This window comes from Phyllobates terribilis, unplaced genomic scaffold, assembly GCF_046119375.1.
Source record: "Phyllobates terribilis strain yellow unplaced genomic scaffold, ASM4611937v1 Scaffold_4__5_contigs__length_816908805, whole genome shotgun sequence".
Classification (NCBI taxonomy): Eukaryota; Metazoa; Chordata; class Amphibia; order Anura; family Dendrobatidae; genus Phyllobates; species Phyllobates terribilis.
In genome coordinates this window covers 360509473-360534288 of record NW_027362764.1, presented here as the reverse complement: position 1 = coordinate 360534288, position 24816 = coordinate 360509473, and the positions used below count along the sequence as shown (strand labels likewise).

Below are 24816 nucleotides of genomic sequence, written 5' to 3'. Positions count from 1 at the left end.
GGCAGCATACCAACTGGGGATTGGGGAAGGCTGGTAGTGACGGTCGGAGGTTCAGATATATATATTCCTGGCGCGGCCAAGGAAGATATATATACCGCCCTCACTACAGAGGGCCCCGATACCCAGTAGGTTACAGGACAGTCTCCCTGGCGACCGCTTATCCTGGGTGCAGTTCCTTGACTGACCTGAGGCTAAGAGGGCGCTAGCGAGTTGTGCTGTGTAGTGACGTTACGGTTTAGTGACGTTGAAGGGATAACACACTACCGTGTTCCCTGCGCTGGTTGCAGCTACCTGGCACTACTTTCTCTAGGTGCAGTACCTTGACTGACCTGAGAGGTAAGGGGGCGCCAGAGAGCTGCACCCACCGGCCGGCTTTCATCACAAGTCCAAATTTGAGATCTTTGGTTCCAACCACCGTGTCTTTGTGCGACGCAGAAAAGGTGAACGGATGGACTCTACATGCTTGGTTCCCACCATGAAGCATGGAGGAGGAGGTGTGATGGTGTTGGGGTGCTTTGCTGGTGACACTGTTGGGGATTTATTCAAAATTGAAGGCATACTGAACCAGCATGGCTACCACAGAATCTTGCAGCGGCATGCTATTCAATCCGGTTTGCGTTTAGTTGGACCATCATTTATTTTTCAACAGTACAATGACCCCAAACACACCTCCAGGCTGTGTAAGGGCTATTTGACCAAGGAGAGTGATGGGGTGCTACGCCAGATGACCTGGCCTCCACAGTCACCAGACCTGAACGCAATCGAGATGGTTTGGGGTGAGCTGGACCGCAGAGTGAAGGCAAAAGGGCCAACAAGTGCTAAGCATCTCTGGGAACTCTTTCAAGATTGTTGGAAGACCATTTCCGGTGACTACCTCTTGAAGCTCATCAAGAGAATACCAAGAGTGTGCAAGCAGTCATCAAAGCAAAAGGTGGCTACTTTGAAGAACCTAAAATATAAGACATATTTTCAGTTGTTTCACACTTTTTTGTTAAGTGTATAATTCCACATGTGTTAATTCATAGTTTTGATGCCTTCAGTGTGAATGTACAATTTTCATAGTCATGAAAATACAGAAAAATCTTTAAATGAGGTGTGTCCAAACTTTTGGTCTGTACTGTATTTATATATATATATATATATATATATATATATATATATATATATATATATATATATATATATATATATATATACACATACACACACACATACATATACACACATACTCATACACACACAGTTGAAACCAGAAGTTTACATACACTATATAAAAAGACACATATGCATGTTTTTCTCAATATCTAATATGAAATCGGAATAAGCCTTTCCCGTTTTAGGTCAATTAGGATTACCATAATTTTTAATTTTTGCCAAAGGCCAGAAAGAGAGAGAAAATGTTTTAAGGCATTTTTATTACTTACTGCAAAGTCAAAAGTTTACATACACTAAGATTACTATGCCTTTAAACAATCCTGGACTGCCCATGTGATGATGTAATGTGTTTGGAAGCTTCTGATAAGTTTTTTGGCAACATCTGAGTTAAATAGAGACACCTGTGGATGTATTTTAATGCACACCTGAAACACACTGCTTCTTTGTGTAGCATCATCAGAAAGTCTAAAGAAATCAGCCAAGATATCAGGAAGAGAATTGTGGACTTGCACAAGTCTGGCTCATCCTTGGGTACAATTTCAAGATACCTGGAGGTGCCTCGTTCATCTGTACAAACAATTATACGCAAGTACAAACAAGATGGGAATGTCCAGCCATTACACCGCTTAGGAAAGAGACGTGTTCTGGGTCCCAGAGGTGTATGTGCTTTGTTCTGACATGTGCATATCAACCCAAGGAAAAAAACAAAAGACCTTGTGAAGCTGATGGCGGAAGCTGGTAAGATTGTGTCAATATCCACAGAGAATTGAGTACTGTATCAACATGGACTGAAAGGCCACTCTGCCAGGAAGAAGCCATTACTCCAAAAGAAACAAAATATGCCAGATTAATGTTTGCAAATGCACACAGGAACAAAGACCTTAGTTTTTGGAGACATGTCCTGTGGTCTGATGAAACTAAATTTGAACTTTTTGGCCATAATGACCATCGTTGCATTTGGAGGAAAAAGGGAGAAGCTTGGAAATCTAAGAACACCATCCCAAATGTGAAACATGGTGGTGGCAGTATCATGTTGTGGGGTTGTTTCGCTGTAGGAGGGACTGGTGCTCTTCATAAAATAGATGGCATCATGAGAAAAGAAGATTATGTGGCAATACTGAAGCAACATCTCCAGACATCAGCCAGGAAGTTAAAGCTTGGGCGGAAATGGGTCTTTCAAATGGACAGTGACCCGAAGCATACTGCCAAAATGGTAACAAAGTGGCTTAAGGATAACAAAGCCAATGTTTTGGAGTGGCCATCACAAAGCCCTGATCTCAATCCTATTGAAAATTTATCGGCAAAGCTGAAAGGTGTGGGCAGGTGTGGGCAAGGCGACCTACAAACCGGTATGAGTTACACCAGTTTTGTCAGGGGGAATGGGCCCAAATTCCAACCAACTATTGTGAGAAACTTGTGGAAGGATACCTCAAACGTTTGACCCAAGTCATTCCGTTTAAGGGCAATGGTACCAAATACTAATGAAATGTATATAAACTTTTGACTTTGCAGTAAGTAATAAAAATGCCTTAAAACATTCTCTCTCATTCTTCTGGCATTTGGCAAATATTAAAAATTCTGGTAACCCTAATTGACCTAAAATGCATATGTATCTTTCTATATAGTGTATGTAAACTTCTGATTTCAACTGTTTGTATATGTCATTGAGAGATGCTAACATACCTGTGTAGTATTATATAGTACTATATATTACACAGATATATGTGTACCTATAGCTCTCCCTCTCTATAGAGAGATACATATACAAACATACCTATGTAATATATAGTACACCGGTATATTTGTATTTCTCTCTCTATGACATATACACAAATTTATATAGCAAGAGACTGCTACACCTATACATACGTGTGTTATGTGCAGTTACATGAGGTTGAACTATATATAGCTTCATACAGTATATATAGCTTCATACAGTAGCTTCATGTGTAGATTCGCAGAGAATTTATATAAATATAAATTGCATGACAAAGTGTCTATGCCTGTGTCATTATATTCAATATATCTCTATATACCTATATAAATATATAAATCTATAGGTATATACATATATTGAATATAATGACACATAGGCATAGACACTTTGTCTTGCAATTTATATTTATATAAATTCTCTGTATGAATCTTTTAGGATTGATATGTAAATGAGATACCTATATACACTCCCTGACAGAAGTTATGTCGCTTATCCATGTTATGTAAATAAAAGCTTATAACCTGATGTTAAATTCATCCATTGGTTTTATAAATTACTCTTTTGAAAGCTGAAACCCTCCCAAATTTGGTTTAGGTTAAGAAAATAAATTGGCATCAATGCTGAAATATTGATCATTTAATGAACACAGAGTGGTCAGATTTTGGCAAGACAAAAGTTTTGTCGCCTGGTCATATAATGCACCCAATCCTAGTTTACATCCTCACCAGTGCTCAGTAAATGATCGGTTAATTAGTGGGTGTGTATAAAAAGAAACCCAGCACCCCACACCTTCACTTGAACTGCAACTTGAGCTCTGACAACATGCCAAAAATCCACCCTGCGACCAAAGCCTTGATTATCAAGAGGCTGAAGACCAGATCCACTGCAGAGGTGGCTGGCATCTTTAATGTGTCTCAGCGTCAAGTACAAAGAATTAAAAAAAAAAGATTTGAAGAGACTGGAGATGTGTTTGACAAGCCCAGGTCCGGCAGACAACTCAGGAGGAACGTTTGTTGGTTAGAAAATCCAAAGCAAGCCCCTTTTCCACTGCAGCAGAGCTCCAACAGGCCTGGTCACCTCAAGTCCCTGTGTCAACTAGAACAGTTTGTAGGATTCTGTCTCGAAATGGCCTCCATGGTCGAATCAGTGCCCAGAAGCCAGCACTAAACAAAAGGCAAATAAAAAAAACGTGTGGCATTTGTAAAGTCCCACAGCCTGCTAAACAGATGGACGCTGGAAAAGTGGCAGAAGGTGGATTTCTCTGATGAATCTTCAGTAGAATTACACTACAGCCGCCGCAAATACTGCAGGAGCCCGTATGGATCCAAAATACACCCAGAAAACAGTTAATTTTGGTGGTGGAAAGATCATGGTCTGGGGTTACCTTCAGTATGGGGTGTGCGAAACATTTGCAAGGTGGAAGGCAATATCAATAGCCTAAAATATCAATAAGTATTAGCTACCTCTTACATTCCAAATCATAAAAGGGGTCAAATTCTGCAGCAGGATGGTGCTCCATGTCATACATCCATCTCTACAACAATGTTCATCCAGGCAAAAAAGATCAAGGTGCTCAAGGACTGGCCAGCCCAGTCACCAGACATGAACATCATTGAGCATGTTTGGGGTAGGATGGAAGAGGAAGCTTGGAAGACAAAACCAAAGAATCTAGATGACCTCTGGGAGGTATGTAAGACTGCATTCTCTGCTATTCCTGATGACTTCATTAATAAATTGTATGAATCATTGTTGAACCGCATGGATGCAGTCCTTCAAGGTCATGGAAGTCACACAAAATCTGACCATTCTGTGTTCATTAAACGATCAATATTTCAGCATTGATGCCAATTTATTTTCTAAACGAAACCAAATTTGGGAGGGTTTCAGCTTTCAAAAGAGTAATTTATAAAACCAATGGATGAATTTAACGTCAGGTTATAAGCTTTTATTTACATAACATGGATAAGCGACATAACTTCTGTCAGGAAGTCCCTCACTAAAGGACGAAACGTTGTCACCTCTGACATGATGGGTCATTAAAAGCACATTGAAATTGTAGCTTTGGAGTGCTGCCTCTGTTTTTCTGGAACCTAACAATAAGGTTTGGTATTGCCTGTGAGGCCTTGCACCTGCTTATTTATTTTTTACCAATTGCTGGTGCTGCACATTTATTTTGCCATTTATAGATATAGAGAGATATATGGAAAAATATCAGCAACCAGCCATAACACTTCTAATGTAGAACAAAATAGAATGGAAGCAGCACTTCAATGAAAATAAGTTATACAGATAGACTTTATTCCCCCATCTGATCTGGATGGATAAAGTCGGCCTTTTTCACTTATTTCCACTGCAGCGCTGCTTCAACTCTGTTATTCAACTCGCTCCATTTTTAGGATGCTGTGATTACTCTGTAGTCTTCTCTCTGGCTCTATGCACAATCTATCTATCTATCTATCTATCGACAGGAGGCACCTTTATATACATTTTCCTCTTTCTATAACGCCGGATAAATGAGCTGCCTAGCAACCAGCCTCTGGGTGCGTGTCTCAGAACACAGCACACTGAGCTGCCAATCCCAAGATGGCCGCTCCCATAACTGTGATTCTCTTATTTCATAACACAAGTAATTCTTCCAAAGGTAATGTATTTCATGTTAATTTATATCTATAGTCTCCTTACTGTAATATACAATAATATGTGTGGAGGTGACATGTACTTCCATTACTAATAGATAAATACTCTTACCTAAGGGCACATTGGATCCCCGTGTCATCACCATAAGCAGCATACATTAAGTCCATTTCATCAGGCTTGAGATCAGTGAAGAGAGTATTATTTTGTAAGGACAGGGCTGTACTGGTGCTGTTCAGAAATGTAACTACAAAACACAAATACACATGAGCACACATTGCTGCTGGGTATGTCCAATAACCGACAGAACCAGCAAGTGTATTGTCCGCAGCGTGCTCTATACAGGTCCACTGAGCTCTTGGGTGAATGGCAGAATATTTACCCAAGGCCGGGATCACGGAAGCGCATGCAAAATTATCTGTTTTTTTTCTGTCCAGAAAACGGACATTTTTGCATATGCATTTTGTTCCATATATATACATTTCATTTGCGTAATTCATCAGGCTGTCTGTTTCTGATTTGTACATGAACAATTTAAATAAAAAGTTCCTCTCAATAATTGTAATAGATGCTGTATAAATGCATGACATATGGATGGTAACCCGAATGTAATCAGATTTTTGTGCACCTATTGACTTATGGTCGAGTTGCATCAAAGTAGCACATGCTGAGATTTTCTGCATGCAGACTATTAGCCCGTGTGTAAGGACGTTCATGTGAACTAACACATTGACTTGCATTAACCCTTGGACTGTCCGTGTAATAACAATTTTGCATATGGACGTTTAATGTGCTCCACTGGTTGAAATCTCAGCTCAGCAGTGACCTGTCATTTAAAGACCAGAGGCAGGTGGAGGGGCCGGGGAATCACAGACAGGAGGAGAAGACCCCAGAGTACTGCCCCTGTACAATGCAATCTAATTAGCAGAATACTGCTAATGGTGATTAATGAAGAACAACAAAGCGGATTTCTTCCCCAAAGGTATCAATGTAATCTGTGTTACAGCGCCATTACAGCCATGTCTTTTCCTGCTGACAGCTTCTCTTTAAAGGACACACACACACAAACACCCTAAAATCATTGGTTATTCAACCTGCAGTGGGGGATAGGGGGATATCCAATATTCCATATTGCCTGGAAAAAGGACACTTCCTTGGGTGCGTGTTCTGCAGAGTTGAGACCCGTTTCAGATATGTGGAATTTTGAAGACTAAGGGGCCTAAAGTGGCTGAATTTCCTGAAGTCTCTTACCCACCCAGTACACTGTGCACAAGGAATGTCTGACGATTGAAGGGAGAAATGCAGCTGCCAACTAACAACCCTTCCATTATCTCATTCACTGCAGAAATGTGGCTGCTGCATTTATGTGACGAAACAAAAGTTGTGGTTTTATATCCGTAGACTGAAAATGTCACAACTGTGCTTTAATGCTGAATTAAATGACTAAAGTACTTTTGTTGTTCATTCAAACAATAAATAAAGATAAGGGGAATGTAATCATATACATCACACATGTCCAACTCTGGCCCGTGGGCCAAAGGGATTACAGTTGGGGTATCATACTGTTTGGGGTCACCATACTTTGCGAGGGGAGTTGGGGGGGGGGTACAGTGGGGTCATCATACCATACACGTGGAGGGTACTGTGGAGGAATTAACTGTGGGGATATCATAATGTGTTTGGGGGGCACTTTTGTTGGCATCATACATTATGGATACAATAAAAGGGCAATCTAGGGGCTTAAATGGGTGGAAAATGACTCTGTAAAGGCTTTTTGCTTATTTTATAGAAATATCAAGGTTGGCCCGCGACTTTGTCCAAGTTTTTACTTTGGGCCCTCTGTGTACTTGACTTTGATATCCCTGATATACATGCATACTTAAAGAAAGCAAAGCTTTCCATTGGCTGTGGCTATTTTTTACTAGACGTACAGTACATCATGATGGCTCTAGAAAATTACATAACACTTCCAGGGCTTGTGTTAATAAATACCATTCACACCAATGATGCTCTTTACTTATTTTCTATAGACTCCTTCCAGCTTATCACTTAAGACTGACAATTAGAACTTGCTCCACTCAAGGATCTTCATTACAAACATTTTCAGTAAATCATGAAAACAGGTCACTTTTCTTTTTTTTACCTTTATGTCTGCGATCATCTTTAAATCCCAGTGTAGTAAAGGTAGGCAGAAGTTTGCTTGATAGAGAACTTAAATCCACTGAATGGGTCTCTTCCTCTACAAAAATAACACAAAATAATGAGTTTGGTCATCATTGCAGAAAATTCCCATAACAGTTCAGTACAGAGGTTTGTCGTCAAGAAGAAATAGTTTCCCACTGAAGCTGCCCATGTATTTCTGTATGTGTATCTGTGCACAAGATCTTCCTCATGGAAACAGAATTAGTGTTGGTACTAGTGCACTATGCTGCCATATTGCGCGTACTATCACATAAAGTCCCCAGAATTTGTTTTTGCAAGATGACAGGTCCATTTCAGCTCTGAAGCCTCATTCTGGCTATGTTCACATAGCGCCTGTGGGCAGCAGCAAGATGTAGTCGACTATACCTTGCCTGCCTCCAGTAGGTGTATACGGCAAAAACGATGCACGACAGCACACCACGACTCAGGTCTGCATTCTTATAGACTATGGCCCTGTCCAAATCTGATTTGGTGGGGGAGAAGTTTGGACGCAAGACTTGAGGAGGACCCTGCCTCAGACGTGCTTTTTACATCCATGATCTAGTCGTGGTTTTCATGGCTGTTCATAGGTCTGTGTTTTTGCACTTTTCTCCTCACCTTCTTTCAAGAGCCATAACTTTACACCAGAACCATATTCATTAAAAAAGTATTTAATTTTATTTAATACAAAAAATGTGATTTATTTAAAAACATATATAAAAGTGGGAAATAACAAGATGGCGCCACAATCCCATAGATGGTATGAGAGCTTGATTTCCATGGCACAAGTGGTAGGTTTTAATGGCATCATTCATTTTAACATATAATGTACTGAAAACAAGGAAAAAAAGTCCCAGTGTGAGTAAATGGTGATAAACTGCAATTCCACTATCGATTTTTGGGTTTTATTTTTACGGCTTTCACTGTGCAGTAAAAATGACCAGGAAACAGGATTCTTCAGGACAGTATGATTATGACAATTGCAAGCATGCATCGATTTTTTTTTCTATTTAAGTGATGAAAAAAAAAAATTCAGAATATTGTTAAGAAGACCCGGGGTCTTCCGTGGGCATACTGCTAGTCAGACAACACAGGGTGAGGGTAAAACAGTGTGGCAATACTTTCTTGAAGCATTAAACAGACAATAAACACAGAACAGTCCCAGCAAATACCCAAGATGGTGTAAAATTAGTCTCACCCTTATGCTGGCATGCCGGGAATAGATCAGCTGCAACTTTGGGACTTCCAGGCCCAACTACCTCAACCAGTGGCCCCCCGCTTTTGGCGGGCCCCCACAGAGAGGGGGTAGCAACAAGTTTAGGAAGCTGACAGTCCATTGAAGTACAAGCCAGGAGACCCGAGGGTCCCACCCTGGCTTCTCCGAGAATTTCCATGGGGACAGATGACCAGCTGGTCCCAATCTGGCTTCTCTGAGAGTTTCCATGGGGCCAGATAACCGGCTGGTCCCAATCTGGCTTCTCCGAACGTCTCCATGGGTTCCAGGCAACCACAGGGTCCCACCTGGCAATCCCAAACAACATATCCAGGTGACCTCATTGTCCCAACCTGGTTTCCCCAAATGTATCCATGAGTTCTCTGACGGTCAATGGAGCAGATCTGTATCCTTCCAGTCAAAGCCGTGTACCCTTAGGCTGGAATCCTGTCAAATCCAAATCTGTGTCTCTCTGGATGGACCATGCTACCAAACTACGGTCCTGAAGAATCGCTCTGATCTTTGATTTTCTTTGCAGCAGGATAGAAAACCCTTTTTATATTTACATGTGGGGCTAAGGTCATCATTAGTGTTGAGCATTCCGATACTGAAATATCGGGTATCGACCGATATTCGCGGTATCGGAGTTCCGATACTTTTACAATATCGAATACCGGAATCGGAAGTTCCCATAATGCCTGCGCTCTGCAGTGTCTCTGAAGGATGACAAGCTGGATGGCAGCGCTCAGCTTACTGTACTTGTCATTTAGTGTAAAGGATTTATTAAAAAAAACAATAGTGTTTTCGTGCACCGTCTCTTAAAAAAAGCCGCCGGCAATTCAGCAGCGGCATACACCGGTACCCGACAATTTAGAATAGAAAGAATAGAGCATCACACATAGATTAGATAGATAAAAACATGTCAGTCACATATATATGAAGTACAGTGACAGTGTTGCTTACTGTACTTGTCATTTAGTGTAAAGGATTTATTTAAAAAAATATTAGTGTTTTCATGCACCGTCTCTTTAAAAAAGCCGGCCGGCAATTCAGCAGCGGTACCCGACAATTTAGAATAGAAAGAATAGAGCATCACACATAGATTAGATACATAGAAACATGTCAGTCACATATATAAGAAGTACAGTGATAGTGTTGATTACTGTACTTGTCATTTAGTGTTAAAATAAAGGATTTATTTAAAAAAAAATTGGCGTGGGGTTCCCCGTAATTTTAGGTTCTAGCGGAGGTTAAGCAGACGGCTGGGGCAGATGTTTGAAGCCTGGGAAGGGGTAATACCCACGGAGCTTCCCAGGCTACTGATATCAGCCCCCAGCTGAATACCTAGCCTTTACTAGCTATTAAAATGGGGGACCCCCCCCCGAAAAAATGACGTGGTGTCCCCCCTATTTTAATAGCTAGCAATGGCTAGGCAGACAGCTGGGGGCTGATATTAATAGCCCAGGAAGGGTGCCATGAATATTGGCCCCCTCCCTGGCTAGAAACACCAGCCGTCAGCCGCCCCAGAAATGGCGCATCCATAGGATGCGCCAATTCTGGCACTTAGCCTCGCTCTTCCCACTGCCCTGTAGCGGTGGCAGTGGGGTAATAGGGCTGGGGTTGATGTCAGCTTATAATGCCAGCTGACATCAAGCCCAGGTTAGTAATGGAGAGTCGTCTATAAGACACCCCCATTACTAACCCCATAGTCAAAGTTACAAAAAAAAAACACAAACACCCAGAATAAAGTCCTTTAATTGAAATAAAGACAATTCTTTATTGTTTTAAATTAAACCATACTTACCATCACGCCCATTCCAGCTGAAGCCAACGATCTCCTGCAATAAAAGTAAAATAATAAAGCAACATCATCCTTACCTTTCCATGCTTCCCACGACAGCTTCAGCTCTGCTACATTCACATGACAGGCTGGATCGCTGCAGAAAGCTGCCATCCAGCTTGCCATGCCGCAGACACTGAGAAGCGCAGGCATGCTTGCGCTCCTCAGTGTCTCGCTGTGACGGCATCCAGATGAGCTGAGTTCATGTCCAATGAACTCAGCTCACCTCATGCACGTCACTGACAGCGTGGGAGAATTCTCACGCTGAAGCGCTGAGTGCAGGAGAATTTTCCCACGCTGTCAGTGACGTGCATGAGGTGAGCTGAGTTCATTGGACATGAACTCGGCCCATCTTTATGCCGTCACAGCCAGACACTGAGGAGCAAGCATGCCTGCGCTTCACAGTGTCTGCGGCATGGCAAGCTGGATGGCAGCTTTCTGCAGCGATCCAGCCTGTCATGTGAATGTAGCAGAGCTGAAGCTGTCGTGGGAACCATGGGAAGGTAAGGATGATGTGGCTTTATTATTTTTCTTTTATTGCAGGAGATCGTTGGCTTCAGCTGGAATGGGCGTGATGGTAAGTATGGTTTAATTTAGAACAATAAAGAATTGTGTGTTTATTTCAATTAAAGGACTTTATTCTGGGTGTTCTGTTTTTTTAAATACTTTACTAGAAATTCATGACGGTCATGTCTAATATTGGCGTGACCCCAAGAATTTCGGGCTTAGGGCCAGCTGATAATACCAAGCTGGCCCTAACCCCTTTATTACCCAGTGAGCCACCGCACCAGGGCCCTGGATGAGCTGGATACAGCGCCAGAAGATGGCGCTTCTATGAACGCGCCATTTTCCGGGGTGGCTGCGGACTGCAATTTGCAGCGGGGGGGCCAGAAAGCTTGGGCCTCCCTGCGCTGCAGATTCCAGCCCCCAGCTGCCTAGTTGTACCTGGCTGGACACAAAAATAGGGCGAAGCCCCACGTATTTTTTTTAAATTATTTCATGAAATTCATGAAATAATTAAGAAAAAAAGGCCTTCCCTATATTGTTGTGTCCGGCCAGGTACAAATAGGCAGCTGGTGGTTGGGGGCAGCCCGTTCCTGCCTGCAGTACCTGGCTGGACACAAATATAGTGCGAAGCCCCACGTCAATTTTTTTTAAATTATTTCAGGAAATTCATGAAATAATTAAAAAAAAATTGACATGGGGCTTCGCACTATATTTGTGTCCAGTCAGGTACAGCAGGCAGGAACGGGCTGCCCCCAACCACCAGCTGCCAATTTGTACCTGGTCGGACACAACAATATAGGGAAGCCCTTTTTTTCTTAATTATTTCATGAAATAATTAAAAAAAAAAAAAAAATACGTGGGGCTTCGCCCTATTTTTGTGTCCAGCCAGGTACAACTAGGTAGCTGGGGGCTGGAATCCGCAGCGCAGGGAGGCCCAGGCTTTCTGCCCCCCCCCGCTGCAAATTGCAGTCCGCAGCCACCCCGGAAAATGTCACATTCATAGAAGCGCCATCTTCTGGCGCTGTACCCAACTCATCCAGGGCCCTGGTGCGGTGGCTCACTGGGTAATGAAGGGGTTAGGGCCAGCTTGGCATTATCAGCTGGCCCTAAGCCCGAAATTCATGGGGTCACGCCAATATTAGACATGACCGCTATGAATTTCTAGTAAAGTATTTAAAAAAAACACAACACCCAGAAAAAAGTCCTTTAATTGAAATAAACACACAATTCTTTATTGTTCTAAATTAAACCATACCTACCATCACGCCCATTCCAGCTGCCATCCAGCCTGTCATCCCGCAGACACTGAGAAGCGCAGGCATGCTTGCGCTCCTCAGTGTCTGGCTGTGACGGCATCCAGATGAGCAGAGTTCATGTACAATGAACTCAGCTCACCTCATGCACGTCACTGACAGCGTGGGAAAATTCTCCTGCACTCAGCGCTTCAGCGTGAGAATTCTCCCACGCTGTCAGTGACGTGCATGAGGTGAGCCGAGTTCATTGGACATGACCTCGGCTCATCTGGATGCCGTCACAGCCAGACACTGAGGAGCGCAAGCATGCCTGCGCTTCTCAGTGTCTGCGGGATGACAGGCTGGATGGCAGCTTTCTTCTGCGGTCCAGCCTGTCATCTCGATGTGGCAGAGCTGGAGCTGTCCTGGGAACCATGGAAAGGTAAGGATGATGTTGCTTTATTATTTTACTTTTATTGCAGGAGATCGTTGGCCTCAGCTGGAATGGGCGTGATGGTAAGTATGGTTTAATTTAGAACAATAAAGAATTGTGTGTTTATTTCAATTAAAGGACTTTATTCTGGGTGTTTGTGTTTTTTTTTAACTTTGACTATGGGGTAAGTAATGGGGGTGTCTTATAGACGCCTCTCCATTACTAACCTGGGCTTGATGTCCGCTGGCATTATAAGCTGACATCAACCCCAGCCCTATTACCCCACTGCCACCGCTACAGGGCAGTGGGAAGAGCGAGGCTAAGTGCCAGAATTGGCGCATCCTATGGATGCGCCATTTCTGGGGCGGCTGACGGCTGGTGTTTCTAGCCTGGGAGGGGGCCAATATTCATGGCACCCTTCCTGGGCTATTAATATCAGCCCCCAGCTGTCTGCCTAGCCATTGCTAGCTATTAAAATAGGGGGGACACCACGTCATTTTTTCGGGGGGGGGGTCCCCCATTTTAATAGCTAGTAAAGGCTAGGTATTCAGCTGGGGGCTGATATTAGTAGCCTGGGAAGCTCCGTGGGTATTACCCCCTTCCCAGGCTTCAAACATCTGCCCCAGCCGTCTGCTTAACCTCCGCTAGAGACTAAAATTACGGGGAACCCCACGCCAATTTTTTTTTTAATAAATCCTTTATTTTAACACTAAATGACAAGTACAGTAACTAACACTGTCACTGTACTTCTTATATATGTGACTGACATGTTTCTATCTATCTAATCTATGTGTGATGCTCTATCTTTCTGTTCTAAATTGTCGGGTACCGCTGCTGAATTGCCGGCCGGCTTTTTTAAAGAGACGGTGCACGAAAACACTATTATTTTTTTAAATAAATCCTTTACACTAAATGACAAGTACAGTAACCAACACTGTCCCTGTACTTCTTATATATGTGGCTGACATGTTTCTATCTATCTAATCTATGTGTGAAGCTCTATTCTTTCTGTTCTAAATTGTCGGGTACCGGTGTATGCCGCTGCTGAATTGCCGGCTTTTCATGTTTCACTGTGAGCACTGTTCCCATCGATTTGGGCAACCACCTCCCCCAATACATTCTACATTATTGTTAGTTGTTTTCCTTCATGTAGAATTAACCTACAAGGAAAGAAAGGGTTTATTTTCATTCCGATATTTGTGTCCCATTGACTTGCATTGGTTTCCGGTATCGGAATCGGCGATATACGATACTTTTTGAGTATCGGCCCGATCCAATCCGATCCGATATTTCCTGATATCGGAAGGTATCGCTCAACACTAGTCATCATTCATAGGTCAAGGGGAAAGGTGCAGTGCTCAGTACTCATTGTTTGAGCATTTAATAAATTTACATAGTTGGTATCCCCTGCTCTTTTAAATCAACAACTAGCTGTCTTTGTTAATATGCTAAATGCATGTTGCACTAACATTATTGTTTCTAGACCAAAAGAAGTCAACATTCAGGTTTATACAAATACTAGTATGTCCTCCTTGACCAGCAAAAGAAAAACACATACATTCAAAAGTCAACACAAACACAATAGTGTATTTCTCCTGGCTTAACAAATCTAGACGTCTGGGTAATAAAGATTAGAAGCTATGTAGTCACATTTGTAAAAGAACATTTTGCTATTTTCCAATACCAGTAACATTTCTATTTTTTTGTTGAACAAGGGCTTAGTTTTGTTATGCTGTGAGCTACTGTTTTTACAGATACCAATTTTGTGTATATATGATGCTTTGATTGCTTATTATTACATATTTATTTATTTTTTAAGGTAGGTGAGGTGACCTAAATGTATGAATTCTTTGTTTTGATTTTTTTTTTTTAAGCCGTTTACCGATCAAGGTTAATTAAATTTCTTATTTTAATGGATCGGACGGACCTTTACGAACACAGCAATGCAAAATATGTTTAATTTTAATGAGAGGATAAAAAGAAGTAATTTGAACATTTCATTAAAAAAAAAAAATGTTTTAGTCCCCTTTGGGGACTTACACCTGTGATCATTTTACCACTTATACTACATGCTGCACACATCTCAAACTGTGACCTGGCCCGCAGAGTGGTTTTATTTGGCATGCAACACCAGAATCACCATCCCTAGGTGGGGCCCACTATTCTGCATGGAAGACTAGGTGGGGCCCACTATTCTGCATGGAAGACTAGGTGGGGCCCACTATTCTGCATGGAAGACTAGGTGGGGCCCACTATTCTGCATGGAAGACTAGGTGGGGCCCACTATTCTGCATGGAAGACTAGGTGGGGCCCACTATTCTGCATGGAAGACTAGGTGGGGCCCACTATTCTGCATGGAAGACTAGGTGGGGCCCACTATTCTGCATGGAAGACTAGGTGGGGCCCACTATTCTGCATGGAAGACTAGGTGGGGCCCACTATTCTGCATGGAAGACTAGGTGGGGCCCACTATTCTGCATGGAAGACTAGGTGGGGCCCACTATTCTGCATGGAAGACTAGGTGGGGCCCACTATTCTGCATGGAAGACTAGGTGGGGCCCACTATTCTGCATGGAAGACTAGGTGGGGCCCACTATTCTGCATGGAAGACTAGGTGGGGCCCACTATTCTGCATGGAAGACTAGGTGGGGCCCACTATTCTGCATGGAAGACTAGGTGGGGCCCACTATTCTGCATGGAAGACTAGGTGGGGCCCACTATTCTGCATGGAAGACTAGGTGGGGCCCACTATTCTGCATGGAAGACTAGGTGGGGCCCACTATTCTGCATGGAAGACTAGGTGGGGCCCACTATTCTGCATGGAAGACTAGGTGGGGCCCACTATTCTGCATGGAAGACTAGGTGGGGCCCACTATTCTGCATGGAAGACTAGGTGGGGCCCACTATTCTGCATGGAAGACTAGGTGGGGCCCACTATTCTGCATGGAAGACTAGGTGGGGCCCACTATTCTGCATGGAAGACTAGGTGGGGCCCACTATTCTGCATGGAAGACTAGGTGGGGCCCACTATTCTGCATGGAAGACTAGGTGGGGCCCACTATTCTGCATGGAAGACTAGGTGGGGCCCACTATTCTGCATGGAAGACTAGGTGGGGCCCACTATTCTGCATGGAAGACTAGGTGGGGCCCACTATTCTGCATGGAAGACTAGGTGGGGCCCACTATTCTGCATGGAAGACTAGGTGGGGCCCACTATTCTGCATGGAAGACTAGGTGGGGCCCACTATTCTGCATGGAAGACTAGGTGGGGCCCACTATTCTGCATGGAAGACTAGGTGGGGCCCACTATTCTGCATGGAAGACTAGGTGGGGCCCACTATTCTGCATGGAAGACTAGGTGGGGCCCACTATTCTGCATGGAAGACTAGGTGGGGTCCACTATTCTGCATGGAAGACTAGGTGGGGCCCACTATTCTGCATGGAAGACTAGGTGGGGCCCACTATTCTGCATGGAAGACTAGGTGGGGCCCACTATTCTGCATGGAAGACTAGGTGGGGCCCACTATTCTGCATGGAAGACTAGGTGGGGCCCACTATTCTGCATGGAAGACTAGGTGGGGCCCACTATTCTGCATGGAAGACTAGGTGGGGCCCACTATTCTGCATGGAAGACTAGGTGGGGCCCACTATTCTGCATGGAAGACTAGGTGGGGCCCACTATTCTGCATGGGAAGACTAGGTGGGGCCCACTATTCTGCATGGGAAGACTAGGTGGGGTCCACTATTCTGCATGGGAAGACTAGGTGGGGTCCACTATTCTGCATGGGAAGACTAGGTGGGGTCCACTATTCTGCATGGGAAGACTAGGTGGGGTCCACTATTCTGCATGGGAAGACAAGGTGGGGTCCACTATTCTGCATGGAAGACAAGGTGGGGTCCACTATTCTGCATGGAAGACAAGGTGGGGTCCACTATTCTGCATGGAAGACAAGGTGGGGTCCACTATTCTGCATGGAAGACAAGGTGGGGTCCACTATTCTGCATGGAAGACAAGGTGGGGTCCACTATTCTGCATGGAAGACTAGGTGGGGCCCCCTTTTCTGCATGGAAGACTAGGTGGGGCCCACTATTCTGCATGGAAGACTAGGTGGGGCCCACTATTCTGCATGGAAGACTAGGTGGGGCCCACTATTCTGCATGGAAGACTAGGTGGGGCCCACTATTCTGCATGGAAGACTAGGTGGGGCCCACTATTCTGCATGGAAGACTAGGTGGGGCCCACTATTCTGCATGGAAGACTAGGTGGGGCCCACTATTCTGCATGGAAGACTAGGTGGGGCCCACTATTCTGCATGGAAGACTAGGTGGGGCCCACTATTCTGCATGGAAGACTAGGTGGGGCCCACTATTCTGCATGGAAGACTAGGTGGGGCCCACTATTCTGCATGGAAGACTAGGTGGGGCCCACTATTCTGCATGGAAGACTAGGTGGGGCCCACTATTCTGCATGGAAGACTAGGTGGGGCCCACTATTCTGCATGGAAGACTAGGTGGGGCCCACTATTCTGCATGGAAGACTAGGTGGGGCCCACTATTCTGCATGGAAGACTAGGTGGGGCCCACTATTCTGCATGGAAGACTAGGTGGGGCCCACTATTCTGCATGGAAGACTAGGTGGGGCCCACTATTGTGCATGGAAGACTAGGTGGGGCCCACTATTCTGCATGGAAGACTAGGTGGGGCCCACTATTCTGCATGGAAGACTAGGTGGGGCCCACTGTTCTGCATGGAAGACTAGATGGGGCCCACTGTTCTGCATGGAAGACTAGGTGGGGCCCACTATTCTGCATGTAGGCCTATGTGGGGTCCATTATCCTGCATTGAGGCCTATGTGGGGCCAATTATTCTGCATGGAGGCCTATGTGGGGTCCATTATTCTGCATGGAGGCCTATGTGGGGCCCATTATTCTGCATGGAGGCCTATGTGGGGTCCATTATCCTGCATGGAGGCCTATGTGGGGCCCATTATTCTGCATGGAGGCCTATGTGGGGTCCATTATTCTGCATGGAGGCCTACGTGGGGCCCATTATTCTGTATGGAGGCCTACGTGGGGCCCATTATTCTGTATGGAGGCCTACGTGGGGCCCATTATTCTGTATGGAGGCCTACGTGGGGCCCATTATTCTGTATGGAGGCCTACGTGGGGCCCATTATTCTGTATGGAGGCCTACGTGGGGCCCATTATTCTGTATGGAGGCCTACGTGGGGCCCATTATTCTGTATGGAGGCCTACGTGGGGCCCATTATTCTGTATGGAGGCCTACGTGGGGCCCATTATTCTGTATGGAGGCCTATGTGGGGCCCATTATTCTGTATGGAGGCCTATGTGGGGCCCATTATTCTGTATGGAAGACTATGTGGGGTCCATTATTCTGTATGGAGGACTATGTGGGGCCCATTATTCTGTATGGAAAACTAGGTGGGGCCCATTATATTGTATACTGGTTGGCCTGCGACTCTGTCCAAGTTTTTCATTAATATCCCATTGTTCCCCTGTGGATCATCAAATCCTATCCCTGTTGGTCCTATTATCCTGGATCGTCCCATCCACCCTCTCCCACTCCGTTCCACTTCCTATTTTCACCTCTTATCCATTGAATGTGTGTTATACTTAGTCTTTTAGTATAGTATTTCCGGTCTCTAGTACATCTACTGGCATGGAACGCACCTTAGGTATCACATGACCGGATACTAATCTACCTAGCAACTAATCGCGTCATTTCCACTGCGCTCATAATTTTCTGATTGGCTGCGGCTCTTGCATACTCATTCTGTGACTGTATAAAACACTTCCGGGAGCCTTTCCACACAGGCGCAGCTTACTGACAAGCGGTGGATACCGCGTCAGTACGCCACAATACAGGAAGCCTGGTACAGGTCACATGGTATGCCTTTGCTTTCTATTTACTGGGGCTGTATGATACGGTGTATACTTATCCCACTCCTCTTTCACCACAGCTTGACATCTCTCTGGTGAGATACCGCTATTCCTTCCCTCCCATCCCCTCTCTCCTTCCTTTGTATGCATTGTATTAGAATGTATTTTTGCTGTTTTCATTTATGAAGCCCAGGACTGAGCTATATATTTGATTTGGTCTAAAAGGATTGTACTGTATTTTTCTTTTTGTCTAGTGTTAAATATTTTTGGCATTATTTCTATACGTGTTGTATTGATGTATCTTTTTTTCTTTTGGTTCCATTATTATAGAATGTACTGATGAAGGTTTTTTAACCGAAATGTCTGCTGTGTAACACTCTTTGTTTGCTGGCTCATTAAATCTTTTGAAACTTTACCTTGAGTGCCGGGGTTTTGCAATATATACAGCGGAGCCTGACAGGAGGTACCAAGATGACAGCGACAGGCTTCTTGTACATCCTTCGGCTGTCATAGAGCCCATCGGGATCCTGCAATCGCGTCGCAGGGAGGCCATGGGAACTGCCACACATTTTTTTTTTTTAAATGCTGCTGTCAGAGACTTAAATGGTTAACAGCCACTGCAGGAATGTGGCGCCAGCCGCAGATGTTAGAGACAGATGCCAGTGGTATAATATAGCCAAGCATTAGACAACCCCTTCAATAGTATCCCCATTATTAAGATAATAAATATCTGCATCTACATTCTGCTAAGTAACATCAGACTACAGAGATAGTGAATGCAGCTTGTAGCAAGCAATGTAAAATCACAGATCTGTTATAACTAGATAAACCTGTAGGCTAGTGACCTGTACCTTGCCTCATACAAGAGTACGTACCCTCTGCATCTGGATCAGAGTTTACCACGGTGTAAATCAAACTGGCATCCATGTTCTTTTTAAGGTAACCAATCTATAAAAAAAAGGGCCAGAATAAAATGTGACAAATTACTCCTCGTACAGTCTTTAGTTTCCAATATGATATTTGGAATATACCTTGCAATTTGGATAATGTCGGTTGACCTTGTCCCTTGCTTCATCTGCAGCATGTTCCACTAGAGCCAGAACATGTTCTTCAGCAGTGCTATCTGTTAAACTACATGCATTGCCTTCAGGCTCAAAAATGCAGCTAAAATAAACAGAAATAAGTATATGAAGGACAACTGATTTTGAGGGCGATTCTACACACATTTACATTACTTTCAGTGGTATTTTAATTGCACAACCAACAGATGTTACTTTAAAGAAGAACTCCCAAAGTTTTTATGCTCTTAAAATAGTGCAATCACCATATTCTATAGCACTGCGCACTTACAATTGCTCATTTTGCCTTTTTGCCCAGCTAATTTGTCTCTTTTCTCTGCTCTATGTAGGAACAGGAAGTATCTTCTCCCTATATTTATCATTCCTCTCTTCAACCTCTGACAGGGACATTTGCAGTGACTCATGACTTGTGCAGACAAAATTAACCTTCTTTTTCTACATAGAGCTTAGAAGGATTCAGCTAGTCTGTATTTAATCTCCTGATGTCATGGACCTAATGGAAAAGAGAAGAATAAGCTGTGTAGAAAGGCAAAATTAGCAATTCTAAGTACACAATGCTATAAAATATGATGACTGCAATACATTAATAGGATAAAAACTTTGATTTGAGCGCTTATTTAAAAAGAATCTACCAGCTCCCATAGATCCCTCTGTATCCATAGACACTGGAAGAGACCTGTGCTATCCTACGGAAGCATGGTGGGGAGAAGCTGCGTAGGACTAATCCTGAATGCACAGTCCCCGGCCCACATTTCATGGCATGATTTCTCGGAAACACCGCAGCACTTTACAGTAAAGCATACCCAGCTGCAATAACACAGCTTGTGCCAATACATGCTGCTTGTGGTTTGGGCAGCATGAATCTACTTTACCAAACAGAGCAAAAAAAGAAAAAAAACACAGCATGCTCTAGGTGGTTTATCACAAGGTTTCTGTAAAGTCTGACTTTTATTTGCTGCATCTGTACATGACCTTCAATTGCACTATATGAACTGTCTATACCTAACTGCAACAGTGTCAACCAGGGGCGTCGCTAGGCACTTAGATCCGGGGCCTGGGCTCCGAATCATCAGTGCACTGAACCCAAGCAATAGTTAGCTATAGTTTTTTACATAGCTGATTAAACTCTATTTTCTGTGCACAAAGTGCAAGCATGCAGCCACTCGTCACACAGGGTTTTCCTGACACAACCCCGCATGGTGCGTCACTACATTTACATCTGCAGTTCCTCCTCTTTGGCGCCATCTATAGCAAAGGATTCATCCATGCCATGTCTCCATCTGTGCAGGATGTGCTGAAAGGGGGCAGAGCTTGAATCAGTAGAGGAAGGAGGTTTGCAGTCCAGGTCTGTGGGGAATAACAAGACAGCCTTGGGAGAGGGGAGGAAGAGGACAGCTCTTCTGTGGCCACAAGTGACCCACAGCACCTCCCCTCAACTGACTGGTACAGGCAGCCTAGCAGTCATTATGGGGGAGGCAGTGTGCAGGGACAAGAGGTCTCCTGTGTGTACAGTTCTCCATAAGTGACAAGATGCTGCCGGCGCCTCTCGGGCTCTTGCAGCACATTATATGCAGGAATTGAGGGCCCGGGTCATTTCATGCCAAGTGAACCTATGAATTTTACCCCTATATTTTTAATTCTTTTGAGATTTTGCCTCTAGTAATAGTGTGTTAGAGAATGCAAAATGTGAAGAAAAAAATGATAATATTATACACATACATACCTAATGTATGTGTGTGTATATATATATATATATATAGTACAGCCCAAAAGTTTGGACACACCTTCTCATTGAAAGATTTTTCTGTATTTTCACGACTATGAAAATTGTACATTCACACTGAAGGCATCAAAACTATGAATTAACACATGTGGAATTATATACTTAACAAAAAAGTGTGAAACAACTGAAAATATGTCTTATATTCTAGGTTCTTCAAAGTAGCCACCTTTTGCTTTGATGACTGCTTTGCACACTCTTGGCATTCTCTTGATGAGCTTCAAGAGGTAGTCACCGGAAATGGTCTTCCAACAATCTTGAAGGAGTTCCCAGAGATGCTTAGCACTTGTTGGCCCTTTTGCCTTCACTCTGCGGTCCAGCTCACCCCAAATCATCTCGATTGGGTTCAGGTCTGGTGACTGTGGAGGCCAGGTCATCTGGCGTAGCACCCCATCACTCTCCTTCTTGGTCAAATAGCCCTTACACAGCCTGGGGGTGTGTTTGGGGTCATTGTACTGTTGAAAAATAAATGATGGTCCAACTAAACACAAACCGGGTGGAATAGCATGCCGCTGCAAGATGCTGTGGTAGCCATGCTGGTTCAGTATGCCTTCAATTTTGAATAAATCCCCAACAGTGTCACCAGCAAAGCACCCCCACACCATCACACCTCCTCCTCCATGCTTCACGGTGGGAACCAGGCATGTAGAGTCCACCCGTTCACCTTTTCTGCGTCGCACAAAGACACGGTGGTTGGAACCAAAGATCTCAAATTTGGACTCCTCAGACCAAAGCACAGATTTCCACTGGTCTAGTGTACATTCCTTGTGTTCTTTAGCCCAAACAAGTCTTCTGCTTGTTGCCCGTTTAGCAGTGGTTTCCTAGTAGCTATTTTACCATGAAGGCCTGCTGCACAAAGTCTCCTCTTAACAGTTGTTGAAGAGATGTGTCTGCTGCTAGAACTCTGTGTGGCATTAACCTGGTTAAGTTTATCCAAGTCACCAGCCTCAGAAATTGCAGGTTAACAGCATCTCGGCATCTCATCTCAGATCTGAGATGCTGTTAACCTGCAATTACTGAGGCTGGTGACTTGGATAAACTTATCCTCAGAAGCAGAGGTGACTCTTGGTCTTCCTTTCCTGGGGCGGTCCTCATGCGAGCCAGTTTCTTGGTAGCACTTGATGGTTTTTGCAACTGCACTTGGGGACACTTTCAAAGTTTTCCCAATCTTTCGGACTGACTGACCTTCATTTCTTAAAGTAATGATGGCCACTAGTTTTTCTTTACTTAGCTGCTTTTTTCTTGCCATAATACAAATTGTAACAGTCTATTCAGTAGGACTATCAGCTGTGTATCCACCAGACTCCTGCACAACACAACTGATGGTAAGGAAAGAAATCCCACTTATTAAACCTGACAGGGCACACCTGTGAAGTGAAAACCATTTCCGGTGACTACCTCATCAAGAGAATGCCAAGAGTGTGCAAAGCAGTCATCCAAGCAAAAGGTGGCAACTTTGAAGAACCTAGAATATAAGACATATTTTCAGTTGTTTCACACTTTTTTGTTAAGTATATAATTCCACATGTGTTAATTCATAGTTTTGATGCCTTCAGTGTGAATGTACAATTTTCATAGTCATGAAAATACAGAAAAATCTTTAAATGAGGTGTGTCCAAACTTTTGGTCTGTACCACACATACACACATATATATATATATATATATATATATATATATATATATATATATATATATATATATATATATATATATATATGCGCTTTAATGCCCAATTTAATAAAACTTATATACCCCTAGCCCCCTGATGGTTATGCGTTAAACGCGCGTTGGGGCGGCAGGATGGACAACTGGTCAGCACATGCACTTTAATTGTAAGTAGGAACATGCTTAGATCTTGTGATTATTTTCTAGAAATCGCATAATCAAATGTGGTAGATCGTATACACAAGTCACGCAGCACTGTGTCTCCATCTAGTGACTAAACATAGGAGGTACAATAAAACCTATGTATTACACTAATAATAAACCTTGATTTAGCATTTTTGAATGTTACATTCTATTTATATGTATTAATTCTGGATTGAATTTATATTAATACTTACCAATTCTAAATGCACATAAATTTATAGCACTTTAAATTCTACTTAAAAAATTGATATACAGTTGTGCTCAAAAGTTTACATACCCCTGCAGAATATTTCCTTTCTTGGCATTGTTTCACAGAATATGAACGATAACAAAAAAACTTGTTCTCCACTCATGGTTATTGGTTGGCTGAAGCAATTTATTGTCAAACTACTGTGTTTTCTCTTTTTAAATCTTAATGACAACCAAAAACATCCAAACGACCCTGATCAAAAGTTCACATACCCTGGTGATTTTGGCCTGATAACATGCACAGAATTTGACACAAATTAGTTTGAATGGCTACTAAAGGTAACATCCTCACCTGTGACCTGTTTGCTTGTAATCAGTGTATGTGAATAAAAGCTCAGTGAGTTTTTGTGATGCAGACAGACTCTTGCATCTTTCATCCAGCCACTGACGTTTCTGGATTGTGAGTCATGGGGAAAGCATAAGAATTGTCAACGGATCTACAGGAAAAGGTAGTTGAACTGTATAACACAGGAAAGGGATGCAAAAAGATATCCAAGGAATTGATAATCACAGTTTCAACGCTGCTGACTGGCATTAACAAATGGAAAATCAGGGGCTCTGTAAAAACCAAACCACGGTCAGGTAGACCAACAAAAATTTCGGCCACAACAGACAGGAAAATTGTTCGGGATGCAAAGAAAAACCCACAAACATCAGCTGAAATTCAGGACTCTCTGAAAACTAGCGGTGTGACTGTTTCAAAATCACAATAAGGAGGCACTTGAAGAAAAATGGGCTGCATGGTCGAGTCGCCAGAAGAAAGCCATTACTGCGCAAATGCCACAAAGTATCTTGCCTACAATACGCCAAACAGCACAGAGACAAGCCTCAAAACTTCTGGAACAAGGTAATTTGGAGTGAGGAGACCAAAATTGAACTTTTTGGCCACAACCATAAACGTTACATTTGGAGAGAGGTCAACAAGGCCTATGATGAAAGGAACACCATTCCTACTGTAAAGATCGGAGGTGGATCGCTGATGTTTTCAGGATGTGTGAGCTACTAAGGCACAGGAAACTTGGTAA

General features: G+C 43.4%; 1 protein-coding gene across 3 annotated transcripts in view; it reads right to left on the bottom strand.

Annotated features, from left to right (window-relative positions):
• Positions 1–24816, bottom strand: part of BRD9 (bromodomain containing 9) — a 94467-nt gene that overhangs the window by 38863 nt on the left and 30788 nt on the right. For all 3 annotated transcript variants that reach the window (XM_073678436.1, XM_073678437.1, XM_073678438.1), the window contains exons 9-12: positions 19844–19976; positions 19688–19760; positions 7650–7745; positions 5621–5753 (exon numbers count right to left, since the gene is read on the bottom strand). In XM_073678436.1, the coding sequence (XP_073534537.1) occupies positions 5621–5753; positions 7650–7745; positions 19688–19760; positions 19844–19976 (435 nt within the window). The remainder of the gene's footprint in view (positions 1–5620; positions 5754–7649; positions 7746–19687; positions 19761–19843; positions 19977–24816) is intronic.